This window comes from Ips typographus, linkage group LG3 (genome assembly GCF_016097725.1).
Source record: "Ips typographus isolate SLU linkage group LG3, UJ_Ityp_2.0, whole genome shotgun sequence".
Lineage (NCBI taxonomy): Eukaryota > Metazoa > Arthropoda > Insecta > Coleoptera > Curculionidae > Ips > Ips typographus.
Genome location: NC_138424.1, coordinates 674,106 through 692,399, shown reverse-complemented (window position 1 = coordinate 692,399; position 18,294 = coordinate 674,106). Strand labels below are relative to the sequence as shown.

General features: G+C 31.8%; 1 protein-coding gene and 1 long non-coding RNA gene across 2 annotated transcripts in view; one reads left to right on the top strand and one right to left on the bottom strand.

The window, feature by feature from the left end:
- The window catches only part of LOC145725764 (lachesin-like), a 145,012-nt gene that overhangs the window by 76,546 nt on the left and 50,172 nt on the right, over positions 1 to 18,294 (top strand). Inside the window, exon 3 of the mRNA XM_081974603.1 lies at positions 13,334 to 13,461. Coding sequence (XP_081830729.1) covers positions 13,334 to 13,461 — 128 coding nt within the window. The remainder of the gene's footprint in view (positions 1 to 13,333; positions 13,462 to 18,294) is intronic.
- LOC145726836 (uncharacterized) lies at positions 13,666 to 14,378 on the bottom strand. The gene is made up of 2 exons (XR_014177698.1): positions 13,876 to 14,378; positions 13,666 to 13,734 (listed from the first exon to the last, which is right to left on the bottom strand). It is a non-coding gene; the product is annotated as an uncharacterized LOC145726836 (long non-coding RNA).

The following is an 18,294-nucleotide window of genomic DNA, read 5'->3' as shown; positions in this document are numbered from 1 at the left end:
ACAAATACGTAATTAACCATTAGCACAGACAATCAACATCAGATTCATTATTTAAGTCAAAAGCGGGACTTAATTCGAGATAAATAACCATTTAAAATACTAATTATACACGATAAAGGCATCAAAACGGTAATTCCGTCTTGGTACAGTAATATTTCAGCGAGAACACGTCTTGGGGACGAGATAAAAGCCGAAAAGGCGTGCCAAAATCATTAATTTGCTTCTCTATACACAGTCAAAAATGTCATTTCGTATTATATTGCCAACGTGGCAGAGAGAGACAGAAACAGTTTCGGTATGTCGCAGAAAAGAGAAAACAATTTAAATTTTTGATGATGGTGGATGTAGTGGGAATATTTTAGGAAATTTTGGATGCACCCTTACAGAAATCACAAATGTGCAACTGCTGCCTATTTACAGGTTACACAGACAATTCTTCAAACAAACTGGCTGAAATTGAATCTTGAAAATACTTAAAAATCCAGAGATTGATGTTTTAAAATCAACATTTTCAAAATTGCTTAAAAATGCTGATACTGATACCTAACAATGTTGAAATTTGCAATTGAATTACTTAAAAATACTGAAATTGACACTAGAACTCCTTAGAAATTATAAAAATTTCACTTCAAGTTGATCAAAAACACTGAAATCGACACTTGAATGGCATAATAAAGCTGAAATAGTCTTTAACTTGCTTAAGAATTATGAAGCCAGTACTAAAAATAGCTTGAAAATGCTGAAATTAAAGCTTAAATAACGTATAATTCTTTGAATTGCTTAAAACTGCTGAAATTGATACCAGAGTTGCCTAAAAATACTGAAAACGAAGCAAAAAAATTAACAGTTTTGAAATTGATTAAAAATGCTGATATTGATACTCCAAACTGTCTTAAAAATTTGGAATCGCCTGTTAAAATACTGGTTAACACTGAAACTCGTTTAAAAATGCTGAAATCAAAGCTTAAATAACTTAAAATTCTTTGACTTGTTTAAAACTGCCGAAATTGATTACAGAATTGACTAAAAATGCTTAAAATGAAGTTTAAAAATTAATACTTTTGAAATTGATTAAAAATGCTGATATTGATACTCCAAACTGTCTTAAAATTCTGAAATCGCCCGTTAAAATACTGGTTAACACTGAAACTCGTTTAAAAATGCTTAAATAACGTAAAATTCTTTGAATTTCTTAAAACTGCCAAAATTGATACCAGAGTTGCCTAAAAATACTGAAAACGAAGCTTAAAAAATTAACACTTTTGAAATTGATTAAAAATGCTGATATTGATACTCCACACTGTCTAAAAATTCTGAAATCACCAGTTAAAACACTGAAATTAGTTTAAAAATGCTTAAATAACGTAAAATTCTTTGAATTGCTTAAAACTGACAAAATTGATACCAGAGTTGCCTAAAAATACTGAAAACGAAGCTTAAAAAATTAACACTTTTGAAATTGATTAAAAATGCTGATATTGATACTCCAAACTGTCTAAAAATTCTGAAATCATCAGTTAAAACACTGAAATTAGTTTAAAAATGCTTAAATAACGTAAAATTCTTTGAATTGCTTAAAACTGACAAAATTGATAACAGAGTTGCCTAAAAATACTGAAAACAAAGCTTAAAAAATTAACACTTTTGAAATTGATTAAAAATGCTGATATTGATACTCCAAACTGTCTAAAAATTCTGAAATCACCAGTTAAAACACTGAAACTCGTTTAAAAATGCTGAAATCATATAACAAAATCACCGTTTTTAGAATTACTTTAAAATGCTGAAATGAATTGAGATGTAAGTACAGTCAGTCAGTTGTCAGCTTTAACTAACCTAGCTTAACCTAACATAACCTTATTTTAATTCAAGATGATGATGATTAGATAAAGGTGTGTTGTATTGGTGTCCAAGTTTCGTCATGGTCGGTTCATCAAGAGCAAAAATCTCCACAGAATACATTATGAATGAAAACCCTACTAGCATCATTTAAAAAAATCACCCGGTATAAATGAAGTGAGATGGAAAACTTGAATTTTCCGAAATAGACAATAAAAGCATTTTTTGTACTAATTGGCCAAGGACGTTTGGTGTACAAAAAAAATACAAAACAAAGCATAAACATTAAAAAGAATAGCAAGCGCACAATGACAATTATTTTTGAATAGAAAAAATTTGTTTAACATGATTGGTTGACAGAAAATTCGAGGTCCATAAGTTTTGCTGCATATCATATTTACTGGGTTATGTAGTTATTTAAAAGTGATTTTGTATTTTCGGACGTTTCGACAACTTGCCCCCTTAAAAATGTTTCTAAATCCGCCACTGGTTACAAAAAAATAATTTTTTGCAAACCTTAGGGATCGATTAGAACGACCTAAGTCCAAGAAAGTTTTTTGAATAATTCAGAGTATTCTTACTATTATGGACACATTGTATAGAAGTTTTATGTCAATTTCCAATTTATTTTGCAAAAATCACCAAAAATTTGTCGGTTGTTCAGTGGAGGTTAAACTTTAGGTTAGGTTAGGTTAGGTCTGTTAGAATTGCCACAAATTTTGCAAAAGTAGTTTAACAAGTAAAAAAGGGAATAATAAAATAATCATAAAATCGACTTATTGTCCTAAAACATCGATTGGTATTGAATCTGTTGTTTGCGACCTTAACAATGCCCTTATATGCACTGGAACATCGGGAGACAAATGTTTTCATAGTCTTGACACCGAAGTTTCAATGGCGGTTATAATTTATCGTCCAGCACAACGGACACGTTAATTATTGGCCGGCGGCCGAATCGGCAGGTAACGGACATAATCGCGCATTATGCCCGCTGGTGACGTATGATCGTAATTGAAATAGCACCAGAAAGGGCCCGAACGCAAACTGTAATGTTAAAGGTCGGTTCAAATACCATAAATTGGCGTGGCAACGTTACAAAGCCCGTTTTAACGACATGTGGGTTTGTCACAATTTTGTAACGGGTTTTAGTGAGGAATTGATCGTTTAATGATGTCATAAGGGCACAATTTTGCAATATTAAAGCTCAAAATGTAATCGTTTCCGCTGTTTAATATTCTTAATCAACCATAAGTCATACATATATTAATAATTGTTTTCATAATGTCAATTTTACTTTTTCATTACCATTCATTCACACTTACACTAAAAAAAATAGGTCAGATAATAAATCTTGAATTTTTGACCCAATTTTAGTTCTGTTTTTTTTAAATCACTCTCAGACGAGTAACTCACAAAATGTTTTTGTTTTACAGTGAAGGCACGTAGAACGAGGGTGCACGCTAGTATTTTCGAAAAGTTTATTATCAAAACGCAAAAGGTTTTCGCTTGGTGCCTCGCGGGAAAACGCGGTGTCAGTAAAGATAATGAAGTTTTAATTTTATCGCCCTCCCACTCTTCTTTTTGATGAATTAAATCACGTCCGTTTTTGCTTTTGTTTTGATGGAAATTACGTTCTGCAATGCCACAAATTTCGGCGCTAATAATGCCAAAGTTTTCTCTTTCTAGACCGACATTTGTTTCGAATGAAAAATTTATTTTCAAATTACCGAAAATGTTTATTAAATTAAAAATAATTATAAAATTTACTGGGTTAAATTGTGGAAATAAATGGTTTTAAAGGTAAACTCAATTTTCGAAAGTTGAAACTTGTGGGTTCCAGTGTCAAAAGTCAAAAAATTGCCTCGAAACTGTCAAATTTTCAATTTACAGGGAGTCAAAAGTAGGAATAAGTGATTTTAGAGATAAAAATGTAACTTTGAAAGGTCGAAACTTGAGAAAGTGGGATAGAAGTTTAAAATGTTAATTATCAACTTCTGAAAAGAGTTTTCTAGTGTCAAACGTCGAAAACTGCCTCGTAGCTGTCAAATTTTGAACTTTTTTGGAGTGAAAGATAAAAATACCTGATTTTGTAAGTAAAAAACCAATTTTTCAAAATTGAAACTTAAGACAGTGAGAGAGGTAGTAAGGGAGTAATCCATTTTCTAGGTCAAAAGTCATAAATCTGACTCACAACTGTCAGATTTGTAATTTACAAAGAGTCAAAAGTAGAAGTTACAGTATGCTGTCAATATTCTCTAATCTGCCTAAAATTTAAGAACTGTCAAACACGTAAATGTCAATTTCTAGTGTCAAAAGACAAAAAACCTGGTTCACTGTGCCAACAGTCAATGTTGCAATTTTCAGACAAAAATAAAAACATGTAATTTTGGACTATTAATATAACTTTCCGACCTGGAAGAAAAAGAACAACACGATTAAAATGTATGCTTTCAATAAACTGAAATATTATTTTTTAGTGTCAAATGTCAAAAAACTCCTCCTGACACCTGACAAAGTAGCAGTTTTTAGACCAAATTGTAAACGTGTGGTTTTGGAGTTAAAAATATCTTTCAATGTTTTAACCTGTGGAAAGTAGAATAACATGTTTAAAATGTAAACTACTAAAAACCAAAATATCGTTTACTAGAGTCAAATGTCAAAAAAAAATGTCTGACAACTTTCAAATTTTTATAAGTAAAAGCTTTCAAAGTACAAAAACCATTTGGATGATTTGACAAAATGTCAGCTGTCAACGGAAAACAGACAATATTAAAAAAAAAACAAGAAACTACGGTGGATGTTCAGAAATATTGCGATTTTGACAATCGTCAAAAATGATTAAAAAAAATATATATTTCTGAGAGTGGTAGCTGACATGACACAATTTTGATGCTCCAAGAGTCAAAAAAGGCAGTTATACGCCTTTTTTTTTACTTCTGACACATAAAAATGTCTTTTCTTATGCTTATAAGCGTGTATTTACAACTTTAACACTCTGGAATAGTGCAATTTGATAATCCCATCCAACTTTTTTTACTTTTGACACTCAAAAAATGTATTCCTGAGTCAGATAGTTAAAATTTCCAAATTTGTGATTAAGAATGTCAAAAGGCAACGTTTTTTGACTTCTGACACTTTTTTAATCAATCAACATATCCTTTCAACTTTTTTTGACTTTTCACACTCAAAAATGTGTAAAAAACTGGCCTGCAAACTTACGGTGTTACGGATTTATCCACAACTGATTAACTAAAGTGTATACAAGCTAGCTAATTTACTGTCTTTAAAACAAATTTCAAAAAATAACTTTTAAAATATTGCTAAGATGATCTTCGACAACTTTACTACTTGAAGACTGGAAAACTTTTCTCAAGGGATAATTACCGCCATCCCTGTTAATACCGTGTGTAAAGTTTCGGAGGTTTAAAATTTCCTAAAACTTCATCTTCCATTAAAGGTTAAACCCTTTGAGCGATTTTTTTGATATTTTAGCTTTCTGTAAATAAACGAAAAAGGCAAAACTGCATTCCATTAATAATAGCGAATTTTCTAGAGAAATAAAAGAAAACTCCCCCAAGAATTAGAGCAGAAGTTCTTCCCACATTAACCCCATTATCGTTCTTGAAACTTTAAAGAAGTTTTCTGCAGTGTTTTTGCTTTTATTATATTGGACTATTTTTATTTACTTTTTTTTTTTGTTTTAATATAATTTTGGGATAAATATTTAAATAGAAAATTCACAAGTTTTAATGGCTAGGCAACGTAAAACCATCAGGAAAGCTTCCGCGATTGAAACACACAAAAAAAAGCACTGCGGCGGCCAAATTGAAATGTTTTGTTGCGCATTAAAACTTTTGCGAAACGAAAGCTTTTATCCGATTTGAAATCTTTTGCCGGCTAAACTCGGGTTATGGATTTAGGGCTTACCCGTTGTACCAAAAGCACTATTTGCCTCAATGAATAACCGACTAATCAGAAAGTATGCGAAAATTATTCTGTTAATTTTCTACTAGGATAACCAGTAAAATAAATATGCTGCTGATATTGTTGAAAATCAAGACGAAAGTGCAACAGTTTTCATAATTTGCCAGAGTATGACGCACACATTGTTTTATACTGATTTACGGCTTTTTTCGAATTTTAGCTAGAACTTTAGTAAAAGGAAGAAGAAAAGAAAATCCAACATAAATTGCTTTATTTGATGATGATCTTATTTTTCTAAAATTCATTTCTTTTGACTTGCTGAGGAATTTTCAATCATAATTTGCATTTAACTTATGTTGATGATTGAAAATAGTGACATGATCGTTTGCCCTTTAAATAAAGAAGTCACGTGATTTTCGAATAATATTTGGACATTTACAGTCACGTTACTTTAGGATTCCGTTTTGACGTTAATAAATTTTAGTTACCTGATCTTTAATAATAAATTTGATAATTGAAAATCGTCACGTGATCATTTGCACTATAAAGAGAATCACACGTGACATTTTTAAAATGCGACCTTTAGAAATAAATTTGATGTCACGTGGCTTTAAAAAATATCAGTTTATCCTTAAAAACGATCACGTGACTTTTCAAATATGATTTTGTCAATTAAAACAATCACGTGACTTTTACGATTCCGTTTTAACGTGAAAAAAGAGTAACACGATTTAAAAAATATGTCACATGACTATTTTTACTGTAAAGAGTCACGTGACTTTGAAAATATCAGTTTATAGTTTAAATAAAACTGTTTTTAGTTTAAACTTTAAACTGTAAAACTAAAATAACTTTAATGCTCAGAGAATTGGATTTTAAGCAGAAAGTTGTAATAAAGTTGTGCCTGAAAATGCGTTGTTACCGAGATATAAGGTGATAAAGTTTCAGATTTTTTAAAGGTTTTATTACATAACTTCATTCATTTTAGGAACTTTTTTATCTCTTGCATTTTTTCCGTATCTATCGAGTTAATTGCAAAAGTGTCTGGGAGTGCATAAATGTCCCATAAGAGATGCAAAAAAAATTGTATGAAAAAGTTACAATTAAATTTCTACACTGTAATTTCCTAATGAAGAGTGCATGTAGAAAAATTAATCTTGTTTTATCAAGAATAAATAAAGTTATGTAATAAAACCTTTAAAAAATCTGAAACTTTATCACCCTGTATCTCGGTAACAACGCATTTTCGGACACAACTTTCTGCTTAAAATCCAATTCTCTCGGGCATGACGTGAGATAGGTTTAACCCTGATTCACCCTGTATAAAAACGAACTTCTTGTTTTGTATAAAATGAGTTCATATAAGTGGATCAATCTGTTGTGATGAGTTATCATAATTTGTTGGTTTGTGACACCCAAATGTTTTTTTTTTCTTAAAATCTTGGACTGCTTTCTGAAAAATTATAAAACATGCTTGATTGTAGTCATTATGAAATTCATTTGTTGAAAGAGCAACACTTCTTGTTTACTAGACATAGAGTTCCCTAGACTAACATATTTTTAACGTGTATGCCGTAAAATTATAAGGTTTGACCCCATTCTGCTTGCAAAATAACCAACTGAATAAAATTGGAAACAAGGAAACTGTACAAACTACTACAAAGGGCCGCTTTCATTTCTGTCGTACTACGTTGCGCTTTTGTGGTGTCTCAGTAAAACCTTTTAGGACATCAGAAAACAAAATGAATACGATACGGCAGCAACTCGGGCGTGTTCCTGCACTTTTACGATGTTTAACCAAAAAGCATATTTCCCGCTTTTATATTTTCGCATAAAGTGGTTGCGAGAGACGAGCCGAGTTAAGGAAATATAAAATTTCATTGCCATAATCAAATTGGAGTTACGGACCCCGGGCATTTCAAGCCCCACTCTGCTTGCGCTTCTTAAATAAACTAGGATTGTTTGTCTATTTTTTTTGCGCTTGTTGAAGTTTTGAAAAAAATGTGTGTAGAACGATCGTATCTGAAAATGTAAAGGCCGAAACGTCGGCAACGCACGCGAGTGAAAAAAAAAACAAATAGTCGAGTCATTCGGGCAAACACGAAACAAAACAGGCACAAGGCTCAATCGATCCGCTTTTCCGTGTTATAAATATGATGTCGAGAAAATAATGTAGGGAATTAATTCCGGTCTTTGAGTTACACGACCCGGTTCCCTCTAATAAAAGCTCGAGCCGGTAATAAGTAGTCCGTTTACGTGAGACGGGCTTGTGTGCGGGTTTTTTTTGCAGAAAAGTGGTAATTAAGACTTCACTGAGTCTATTTTCAGGTTAAACTATGCTGAGATGAGTTAATTGGTGCCTCAGTTGCGATTGGTAGACCACACCCCCACAAATTACTTTACAAAGCCGTAGTTTTGATACTGAATATGTTTGCTTTTAGAAAAATGTTGATTATGCCATCCAGAATTTTAGTACATACTGTTCAAAATAACGTCGTCGTTGTGAACGAAAGCTGATGTTATTTAGTTGATTTGTCCACGGTATTACAAAAATGAAATATAAGAACAAAATTAGCATTATTTTACAAAACAAAAACTAAACCAAACACACATAAATATATAGAAATTTACGACACACATTTTTTTTAAATGTCGCCCGCAAAGATGTACCTCTTTTTTTGAAAGCAATTTTTGTTTACTTTTTTTCTCAAAAAATGTGGAAACTACTAACTTTCAATCAACCTTAGAACTGTTATTTTTGACAGACCACAATAACAGACATACATATTTAGGTATATTTTCAACCAATTTGCATTGACTGGTGAACATTCTCAAAAAGAGTCAACTGTCATTTTTGAAAGGTGACAATTACGAGTATTAAAAAAGTGCCATTTTTGACAGAAGAAAAACTTTGACTTTTAACAACCCTGTACTGTTTATTACAGTTAATTTTACTAAAATTTGAGAAACGTAATTTTTGACAGATGACCAAATGCTAGAAAAATCTAAAAAATCCAAAATCAGTTTGGAAAATAAGACATTCCAAACTGGTTTCCAACTGAAAATCTTAAATTGTTGGCTTTTATTGGTTGAATGCTCACGTGATATTGACATCTTAAGGGTGATGAACAGACCTAATATTAGGACATATTTATACATAAAATTCTATTATAATTTTTCCGAGATATAACCGGCTGATGGCTTTAAAATTTCTTATAGACACCATCTTTTTTTCTGACGTGCAAAATATTGATTTTTTGAATCGAATAATGACGTGTTGAAATGATTGTGCTTCGTAATTGCCCAAAATATTCAAAAGAAAAGCAAACAATCTGTTGAAATGATTATACTACTGTCTAACCTAACCTAACCTAAATCTTTATAAGGAACAGTAGAAGAATGTGTTTAAACGATTGTGAGGGCTAAGTTCCTAAAAGTTTCAAAAGAAGAGCGGAAAAATGCGTTGCTGGTTAATTACCCAGAGTTTCCAAGTGTTAAAGAATGCTATCAATGTAAAGTACACAGAAAATACACGCGGAAACTTCCTACAGAGGAAACTTTCCAAAATTGAATTTTAAAAATTGGAAAGTTTCCGGGTAGGAAAGAAACGTCTTCAGGAATGTTTCGGGAAGAAATAGAGAAGAAGAGTAAAATGAATCAACACATAACCTCAAAATTTACGTTTTGGTTTTGATTTCGGTTTTTTCTTTTCGTTTTGTTCCACAACACCACAAACAAAAATTGTTATTTCGGGTATTTTTCCGGAAAGTTGTAATGTCCCCGTACGAGCTGAAATTATTGAGTTTGAGTTATCACCGGAAAAATTAAAACAAAAAATAATTGAAAAAAGAAGACTATGTTGATTAGATTAAGATGGCTAATTGCTCGGAAATTGAAACAGAAGAGTAACTGACAGGACCGTATTTATGCATAGACTACATAGGCTGCAGTAATAACAATTAATCAGAAAATGTACAGGGTGCTGCATTTTCGAGGGTTTTACGGGGTACAGAGAAAACGGTAATAGATAGAAAAAAAGTAGCATACGTGTTCTGATCTCTTTTTCTGAGCTGAGATGACTGGCGAAGAGTGGGCGGCGCAAACTTCTTTTGTTTTAAAGATACGGGGGGTTTTTGAAAATTGGTCATTTTTTAATCTCTTCTGTATTTCAGTTGCTCTTAAAGTTATCAAAAAAGGAAGAACGGTTCCCGATAGAAGTTTTCATGTAGAATCCAATGGCGTAGTCAGTTTTTTTCAATTCCGTTTAGTTTCTGACATATGACAGTAAGTTACATTTTTTTAAATGGAACATCCTATATATTTTTAAGTCATTTAATTCTGTTGATTTTTACCTTTTCAACGGTGTATTACAACATATAAGTTTGTAGAGGTTAATCCTGTTATTTTAAAAAAAGACCTTTGCTAAGCTAAAAAAAGGCCAATATCTAAAATACCAAACAAAATCGGAAATCATATAAACTAACACATCAGAAAATTAAATATTTTAAATAAATCTTATTAAAAATCTAAATTACAAACAATTCTACCGTCACTTTAATAAGAAAAGTGGTTATTTCTATTTTCGACTATTTTTAAGATGGAAGTTGAAAAAACTGTTTATAAACGACATGTAACACGTTAATATGAACATAGTCAAATTTTGTTTCGACTGTGGGTATTTTTATACATATTATTTAGCGCTTTTATGTTAAGGAAACGCTTTTTTTCTAATTACCAAGATTAACGTTTACAAACTTTGAAACAAAAGAAGTTTGCGCAGCCCACTCTTCGCCAGTCATCTCAGCTCAGAAAAAGAGATCAGAACACGTATGCTACTTTTTTTCTATCTATTACCGTTTTCTCTGTACCCCGTAAAACCCTCGAAAATGCAGCACCCTGTACAGGTTGTTCCATTAAACATGTATCAACTTTGCATTTTTGTTTTACTTTTGTCATTGCTAATCCTTGTATAAGTTGCCACAAGCTGTTTTGAATAAGACTGAACTCTTGTCAAAAATCACGTTTCTTCCTTTTTTGTGACCGAATTTTTTGAGCTTATTTTGTTTAATATATTTATGCTGAGCACTGGAGCTAAATAAAAAAATTGTCAAAATTGTACTTTTGCTTAAGCTTAATACTTAATAAATCATTTACAATTAATCATTTAATAATCCATTATCAGTGTTATTATTGTAGGAAATTAATTAATTAAACTTTTTGAGTAGACTAGACAGGCGTTCGATTTGTATTAAAGCCGTCTGGTTTCGCTTTTGTTTGTCAATTTGTCCTCGCTGATTAACATTTTGCTGTATTTATTACTAGCTTCACAGATGTGTATTTAATTAACAAATGAATCGTTACAAAAATGAGAATCCTTGAAACTGTCCAGTTTTATTTAATAATCCAAACTGGACACGAACTTTTGCTTGGTTTTCAATATAAAATCAGCACTTAAACCGTAAACGAAACCAAATATGACGGCACTTTGAAGGGTGCTCCGGAAACCTAAAAATAACAGAAAACCCGGCGGGTAAAGAGCGTAACGCAATAATTCCATCTCGTGGTGCACGATAACAAAAAGCACTCGGAGCCCAGATGATGCACCTGGAAATATATTTTCCCTTTATCTAGAATAGTAATTAAGCCCGGGAATACGCGATTTATATGCAGAGTAGGCGAAATGCAAGTCGATCTGGCTTTGATTTGTTGGAACTCGGCCTCGCACACTCGGTAATTGATATACAATTTCGACTATCACGCGTCCAGAATCAGTTCGAACGGATAAGCGTCCCTCTGGCTTTATTATTCCCATCTATACTGATTGTCACAAAGTTTCGAATAACCATCGATTATACGGTGGAAAGGTGATTTTTTACGAATAAATTGCCTTTAAAAGTTGCTTAATTAAACCACTAAATGTTTTTTTTTTTTGAAATTGTAATTAATATAGTCAAAAATCACAAGAAAAAATTGAAATAATGACAATTTTGGCATGGATTAAAAGTTAGCTAGAAATGTTGTTTCCATATTCAGTTGGTCTATCTACCCTTCTTTTTCGTCGGTTCGTAATTGCGGAACAAAATTTGTTACTTAATTATTAATGAGGTAAAAATTTGCCTTTCTATTACAGAAAGATAGAATGGAAATTATCAAATTACATTGTTACGTATTTACTATTCCCTTTGATTATCGGTAGTAATTGCACGAGTGCATAAATTTTATATAAAACTTGTTCTCTCATGCTTTTTAGAAAAAAAATAAGAAAATGACCGAATGCGATTTGCAAAGATAACAAGTTTGAACGCAGAATTATCAAGGAATTTTTAAGCACGAATGTAATTTTGGGGAATATTTCCCGAATAAAGAAAATCATTAAAAACGGAAGGAAGTCAACAAATATTAGAAAAATATTTGCTAAGAAACAACCAACTTTGACCAAAATGTAAAAAAGTCACTGCCAAATCATTCTGACATTTATAGGTTACTAAGATGCAGGAAGCTTGGATTTGATCAGAAAGTTTATTAATTAATGGAAAAAACGATTTTTTCCATTTGTTGGATAATAGCTATTTATGTAACCAGTTACGAAAAGATCGATTTTGTGTAAAGAATGAATTTGAATGAGTTATACAATAAGACATTTTCGAAACGTGTTGCATACATAATTTTTTCTAATTTTGACCAAAAAGCTGTGAAAACCCTCTTTTAAAGTGATTTAACACAAATATTCACTTTCATAGCACGTTGTATAAACTGAGACAACGACATGTTATGATGGATGTCGCCCATATGTTTCTACGGAAATGCATAAAAACAAGAAGTAACTAGTTACGAAAAGTAAAACGTTTTGTCACTCTAATCAGTTTTGAAAAGTGTCACTTTATATGCCAAAATTAGAAAAAACATTGTATGCCACCCATGTGTTATATTTTCTAAGTCACTTGAGAATTTATTGAACTACTACTTTTTAAGAATCTTTCTCTCATGACTTATTTTCAACATAACATGCTATAGTCTATCCGGCGAACCTACGGAGTAATAAAATTCGATGGGCGGCAACTTTGGTCGACCCGCATTACACTGTAAAACAGGTAAGTTAAAGTGAATCGAGACATCAGACCCGAGAAGTCCTTATATTAGAGAGAGAAGAAGATATTATATTGTAAAACGGACCGGATATAGACCAACACTAATGGCCGGGGTGGGTCAACCCCTCCTAATTTTCGCTTTTATTACTCCGTAGGTTCGCCGGATAGACTATAGTACCATAGATAACCATTTTTTTTTATAACATTACCAGGGTTGAGTGTAATAATCACCATATTACAGTAGTAATTGTTATAGTGGTTCACAAATAAATCAAATTGAACCATTTGAGGACGTATTGACCGAGGTCAATCAACCTTGCCATAATATAAATATTAACCACCATTTGCGGATTCACCCCAAACATCGGCCTTTTTAGTAACAGAAAAAAAACTTGTAAATAATTTATCAGCAGCTTAGGCGGGCAATAAGGCCCGGACTGGTTTCGACCGTATAAAATTGCTAATATCCATTTATTTTTCAGAGGAATGGTCCACTGTACACCTTCTGGAGGAGCCAGAATTCGCCGCTCCCATCAATAATTTAACAGTTCCGGTGGGAAGAGAGGCCGTTCTGTCCTGTACAGTCAATAATCTAGGAAACACACACAGGGTGAGTTTTTCAGATTATTCAGATGATGAATTTACTAATTCAATTAATTTTTCGATCTACTGTCTGATTGTCGAAAATAGACCATCACGTCACCAAAAGAAACGCACATTCTCTTTTCATGACTAATGTCAAATGTCAGTCGACATGTTGGCAAATAGAACTATTTACATATACAGTGTGACCCATTTAGAATGGAAACACCCCTATAAAATTTTAGGTTATTAACCGATTTCAATGATTTTTTTTTTTTTGAAATAATTAGGAATGAAATGTCTATTGCGAGAGAAAATTTTAAATATTTATTTCAGTTTTCAGGTCATATTACGATACTTTTTCTTGATAGAAAATGGAGATTTTTTTTATTGAAAAAATTACTACGCCACTGGATCTATAGTGCTTTCAAATAGCTGTGACCAAAATTTCATAAAAATCCATTCATTAATAACAAAGTTATGACAAATTAAAATTCAAAAATCCTCTAAGCTAACGGTCACAAAAGAACACCCTGCATCAACTGTTGTATACAGGGTTGACCATAGAAATGGTATTATTATTTATTTGTTTATTATTAATTATTAATTGATTAATTTAATAAAAAAAAAATGAATAAAAAAAAATAAAAAAATAAAATAAAAAATTAAAAATTAATTTTTTAATTTTGGTCACAGCTATTTGAAAGCACTATAGATCCAGTGGCGTAGTAATTTTTTCAATAAAAAAATCGCTAATAAAAATTCTCCATTTTCTATCAAGAAAAAGTATCGTAATATGACCTGAAAACTGAAATAAATATTTAAAATTTTCTCCCGTAATAGACATTTCATTCCTAATTATTTCAAAAAAAAAATCATTGAAATCGGTTAATAACCTAAAATTTTATAGGGATGTTTCCATTCTAAATGGGTCACACTGTATCTATAAAGCGTGGTCCAAATTGATTGTAGGATACTTAAAGGATAGAAAGTACATAAACTGAACTAAAATGTCACCTCATTATAGTACAAAATTAAATCATAAAGTAGACCTATTCATGTGTCCTCAATCTGATTTTCCTGTCCTCTTAAATGTGATTGGTTTTTCCGTTATCAGCTGATGGAGGAGGTAAAAGCACAAAGTGCCTCCAGTCACTTATACAGATCGAGTAAAGTAAACAAAATTTTTTGTTGCTTCTCGAGGGAGAAACAACACTATACGATTTCGGTGCCGTATCGAAAAAGCGAGGATAAAAAACGAGGAAAGTTTTCTTCTTAAAGCTTTCCCGAGAGTAGGGGAAAAGGAAATCACCCTTTTATGCTCGACCTGACGAATTTTGAAGGGTCGATTTAATAATGGTCGAAGCCCTAAGGAGATCCACAAACTGGACGAGTGTTTACGTTACAATTACTAATGACTCAAGTAAACTCGGTTTTAGAAAGTTGAAGAAATAATTTTAAATCGCAAAGTGACCAACGCCATAAAAGTGGTTAAAAACCTGACGCAGCCAAACCAACCGAATCGAGTGGCTTTATTCCATTTTTCGTTTTTACGAGCTAAAACACGGAACATTTTCCATTAGAGAAGTTAATGCAATATCGTTCCGTTGACAATATGTGCAACTCAAATGGCCCGAAGCGACAAAACTCGTAACCTGATTACACGGTGACGTGTCGTTTTCATTCTCCATTTTAAACTTTTCCGTAATAAATAAACTTATGTGCGTAGAAATTCCATTTCCCAGAAACTAGAATCACAAAACGCCTAAATGCTTGATTATTTCAATTTCCAGCACAGCTGATTACCTGAGTAGGTCAGACGAGAAAAAATCCCAGGAATACATCACGACCGGGCGTTACATGTGGGACTATTAATAAAGCAGCAGGATCAAAAAAAAAAAGGGCAAAAGGGTCACGTATTCCACAAGCAGGATTAATGAACCTGCTCCTGGAATAATGTACGTGTAATGATATAAACGTCTGTCTGAGTTTTTTCCACACGCAAGGATTGCCCGTTTTTTTCGTCCTGATGAGTTTTGTTTTACTTACATTTCCAGGGTCACGTTTAGCATCCAAATGACGAATGGATGAACAGAAGAAGTTTTATTAGATTCGACCAGAGTTATGTTTTTAAATGTTTCTTCTAATAACATAATACAAAATAAAAAATGTTTATTATTGTCGAGATAAAGAAATCTTCTCTAGTCATTAGGGAAAATTGTTATAGAGTCTAGTATGTTCTTTTTCTACTCGAGTGCAGAAGGGGAAACTTTTCCGCACTCTATTTTTAATTCAAGTGCATTTACCTACGCCGTGAGTAATGTTATGCATTTATTAACTTTTCTGGTTATTCTCCACCACAAACCTACGTTGGTTGTTACGTCTTTTCTACTTTCTTAGCAATTACTCTTAAACCTAACCAATATTTGGCAGATTTTTAAGAATTTTGAAAGTGACAAATAACAACGTGACGTAAAAAGAAAATTTCTACGTTGTTTTTCAATTCCTCATAGTATTACACTTTTTTTTATTTTTTTGAAAATTTAGAAATGTTAAAGTGCATTTTTGCACTTATTTTACCTAATTTAAGGTCCTTTCGTATAAATATACCCTTTGCTGTGCTTTGGAACCCTCATAGAGCAAAATAAAAATTTGCCAAAATTACGCTATTGACCAATAGTGACATTTTTTTAATTTTTGAAATGCTGTAACTTTTATATTTGAACTCCAATCAATTTCGCTAATAGAAAAAGGTATAAAAAATACTACAAAATAAGCCAAAACTTGCCTTTCGAGCTCTTCATTTTACCGAGATACTGAATCTCAAAAAGGAGGTAAAAAAGACCCCCATTCCTTCAATTTTTTTGAAAAATGAAAAGCTACTTATTTCTCCTAATTTAAGGTCCTTTGGTAGAAATATGCCCTATGCTGTGCATTGAAACCATCCTGGAGCAATATAAAAAATTGCCAAAATTGCACTTTTTGCAAAAATAGCATTTTTTCAATTTTTGAATGATTGTAACTTTTTTATTTGAACTCTTATAGATTTAACTAAAACGCTATGAGAAAGAGGATAAAAAATACTACAAAATAAGCCAAAACTTGCCTTTCTAGCTTTTCATTTTACCGAGATACTAAATCTCAAAAAGGAGGTAAAAAAGACCCCCATTCCTTCAATTTTTTTGAAAAATGAAAAGCTACTTATTTCTCCTAATTCCTAAGGTCCTTTGGTAGAAATATGCCCTATGCTGTGCATTGAAACCATCCTGGAGCAATATAAAAAATTGCCAAAATTGCACTTTTTGCAAAAATAGCATTTTTTCAATTTTTGAATGATTGTAACTTCTTTATTTGAACTCTTATAGATTTAACTAAAACACTATGAGAAAGAGGATAAAAAATTCTACAAAATGAGCCAAAACTGGCCTCTCTAGCTCTTCATGTTACCGAGATATTGAATTACAAAAAGTATTAAAAAAAGACCCCTTTCAATTTTTTAGAAAAATGAAAAATTTGAGAGTGCTTTTTTTGCGCTTATTTTACCTAATTTAAGGTTCTTTGGTATAAATACGCCCTATGATGTGCATTGGAACCATCCTGGAGCAAAATAAAAAATTGCCAAAATTGCACTAATAGCATTTCATCAATTTTTGAATGATTGTAACTTCTTTATTTGAATTGTTATAGATATAACTAAAACGTCATTAAAAAAAGGGTAAAAAATACTACAAAATGAGCCGAAATTAGTCTCTCCAACTCTGTATGTTACCGAGAAATGGAATTTCAAAAAGTAGTCAAAAAAAACCCCTAATACTTCCAGATTTTTAAAATTTTTTTGAAAAACGAAAAGTTTGGTTACTTATTTTACCATTTTTTTTTAGTAGTTTTTTAGTAGTATTAAACTTATTTTACCTAATTTAAAGTTCTTTAGTATAAATGTGAACAAAAAACGCCATATTATCAATTTTCTAAATGTTAAAGGTGGTTATTTCACCTAATTTAAGGTCATTTGGTATAAATCGAGTATTACATATTTTTAAAAAAGTAATTTTTAGCTTATTCAAATCTGCATAAATGTATAGATTGTCCCATTAAAAAAAATGTGTGGTTCTCTCTATCTTAAAAACAATGTGCTCCAGAAAACTAACGGATTAAGTAAAAAACCATTTCTAGCTTTTGTGTTAGTTTTGTAGATACTTACCCCCTAAAACCATCAAATTTAAGATACAAAACGGTAGTTGTTCAATAACTTAAATAATCAATTCTAGGAATAAAATGGCCACATTCATAAGAACAAATCGATTAGCAATCTAAAAATCAATAGACAGGTACATCGTTTTGAATTTGACGTTTGATGTGACTGTCTATTGTTATGTTGCGTCATCCTGTTTTTGGGTCATTTTACCCATAGCAATTCACTCTATTGACTATAAACATGCGGTTGTCTAATTTGGGTTTGAAAAATAAAACTTTTCCTCCTCGCTCTAAAGCTTAATAAAAGAAACCTGAAGTTATAAACTTGAAGGCCGTTTAAACTCTGAAACTTTACTCGATCTAAAATATTTATGGGAAGCATAAGAATTTAATAATCTTCCGCTGCAAGTTTTGGCTTACTTTGTGTTTTGAAAAGTTCAATAAGTGCTCACATTGTTTGTAAATTGCCTAGCTTTAATTCAACAATCAATATTTCGGTCTGAAACAAACGATTTTATGGAAAACGCGTAGAATGACGAGGGAAAAAAACTTTCAGGGTGAGTTTGGTTATTGTAAAATTCCTGTCACTTCCCCCGGTCAGATTTCCTATTGCGAGCCTTTATTGATTTAGTAAATATTCTTGTGGCCGGTTCCCATTCTTTTTCTG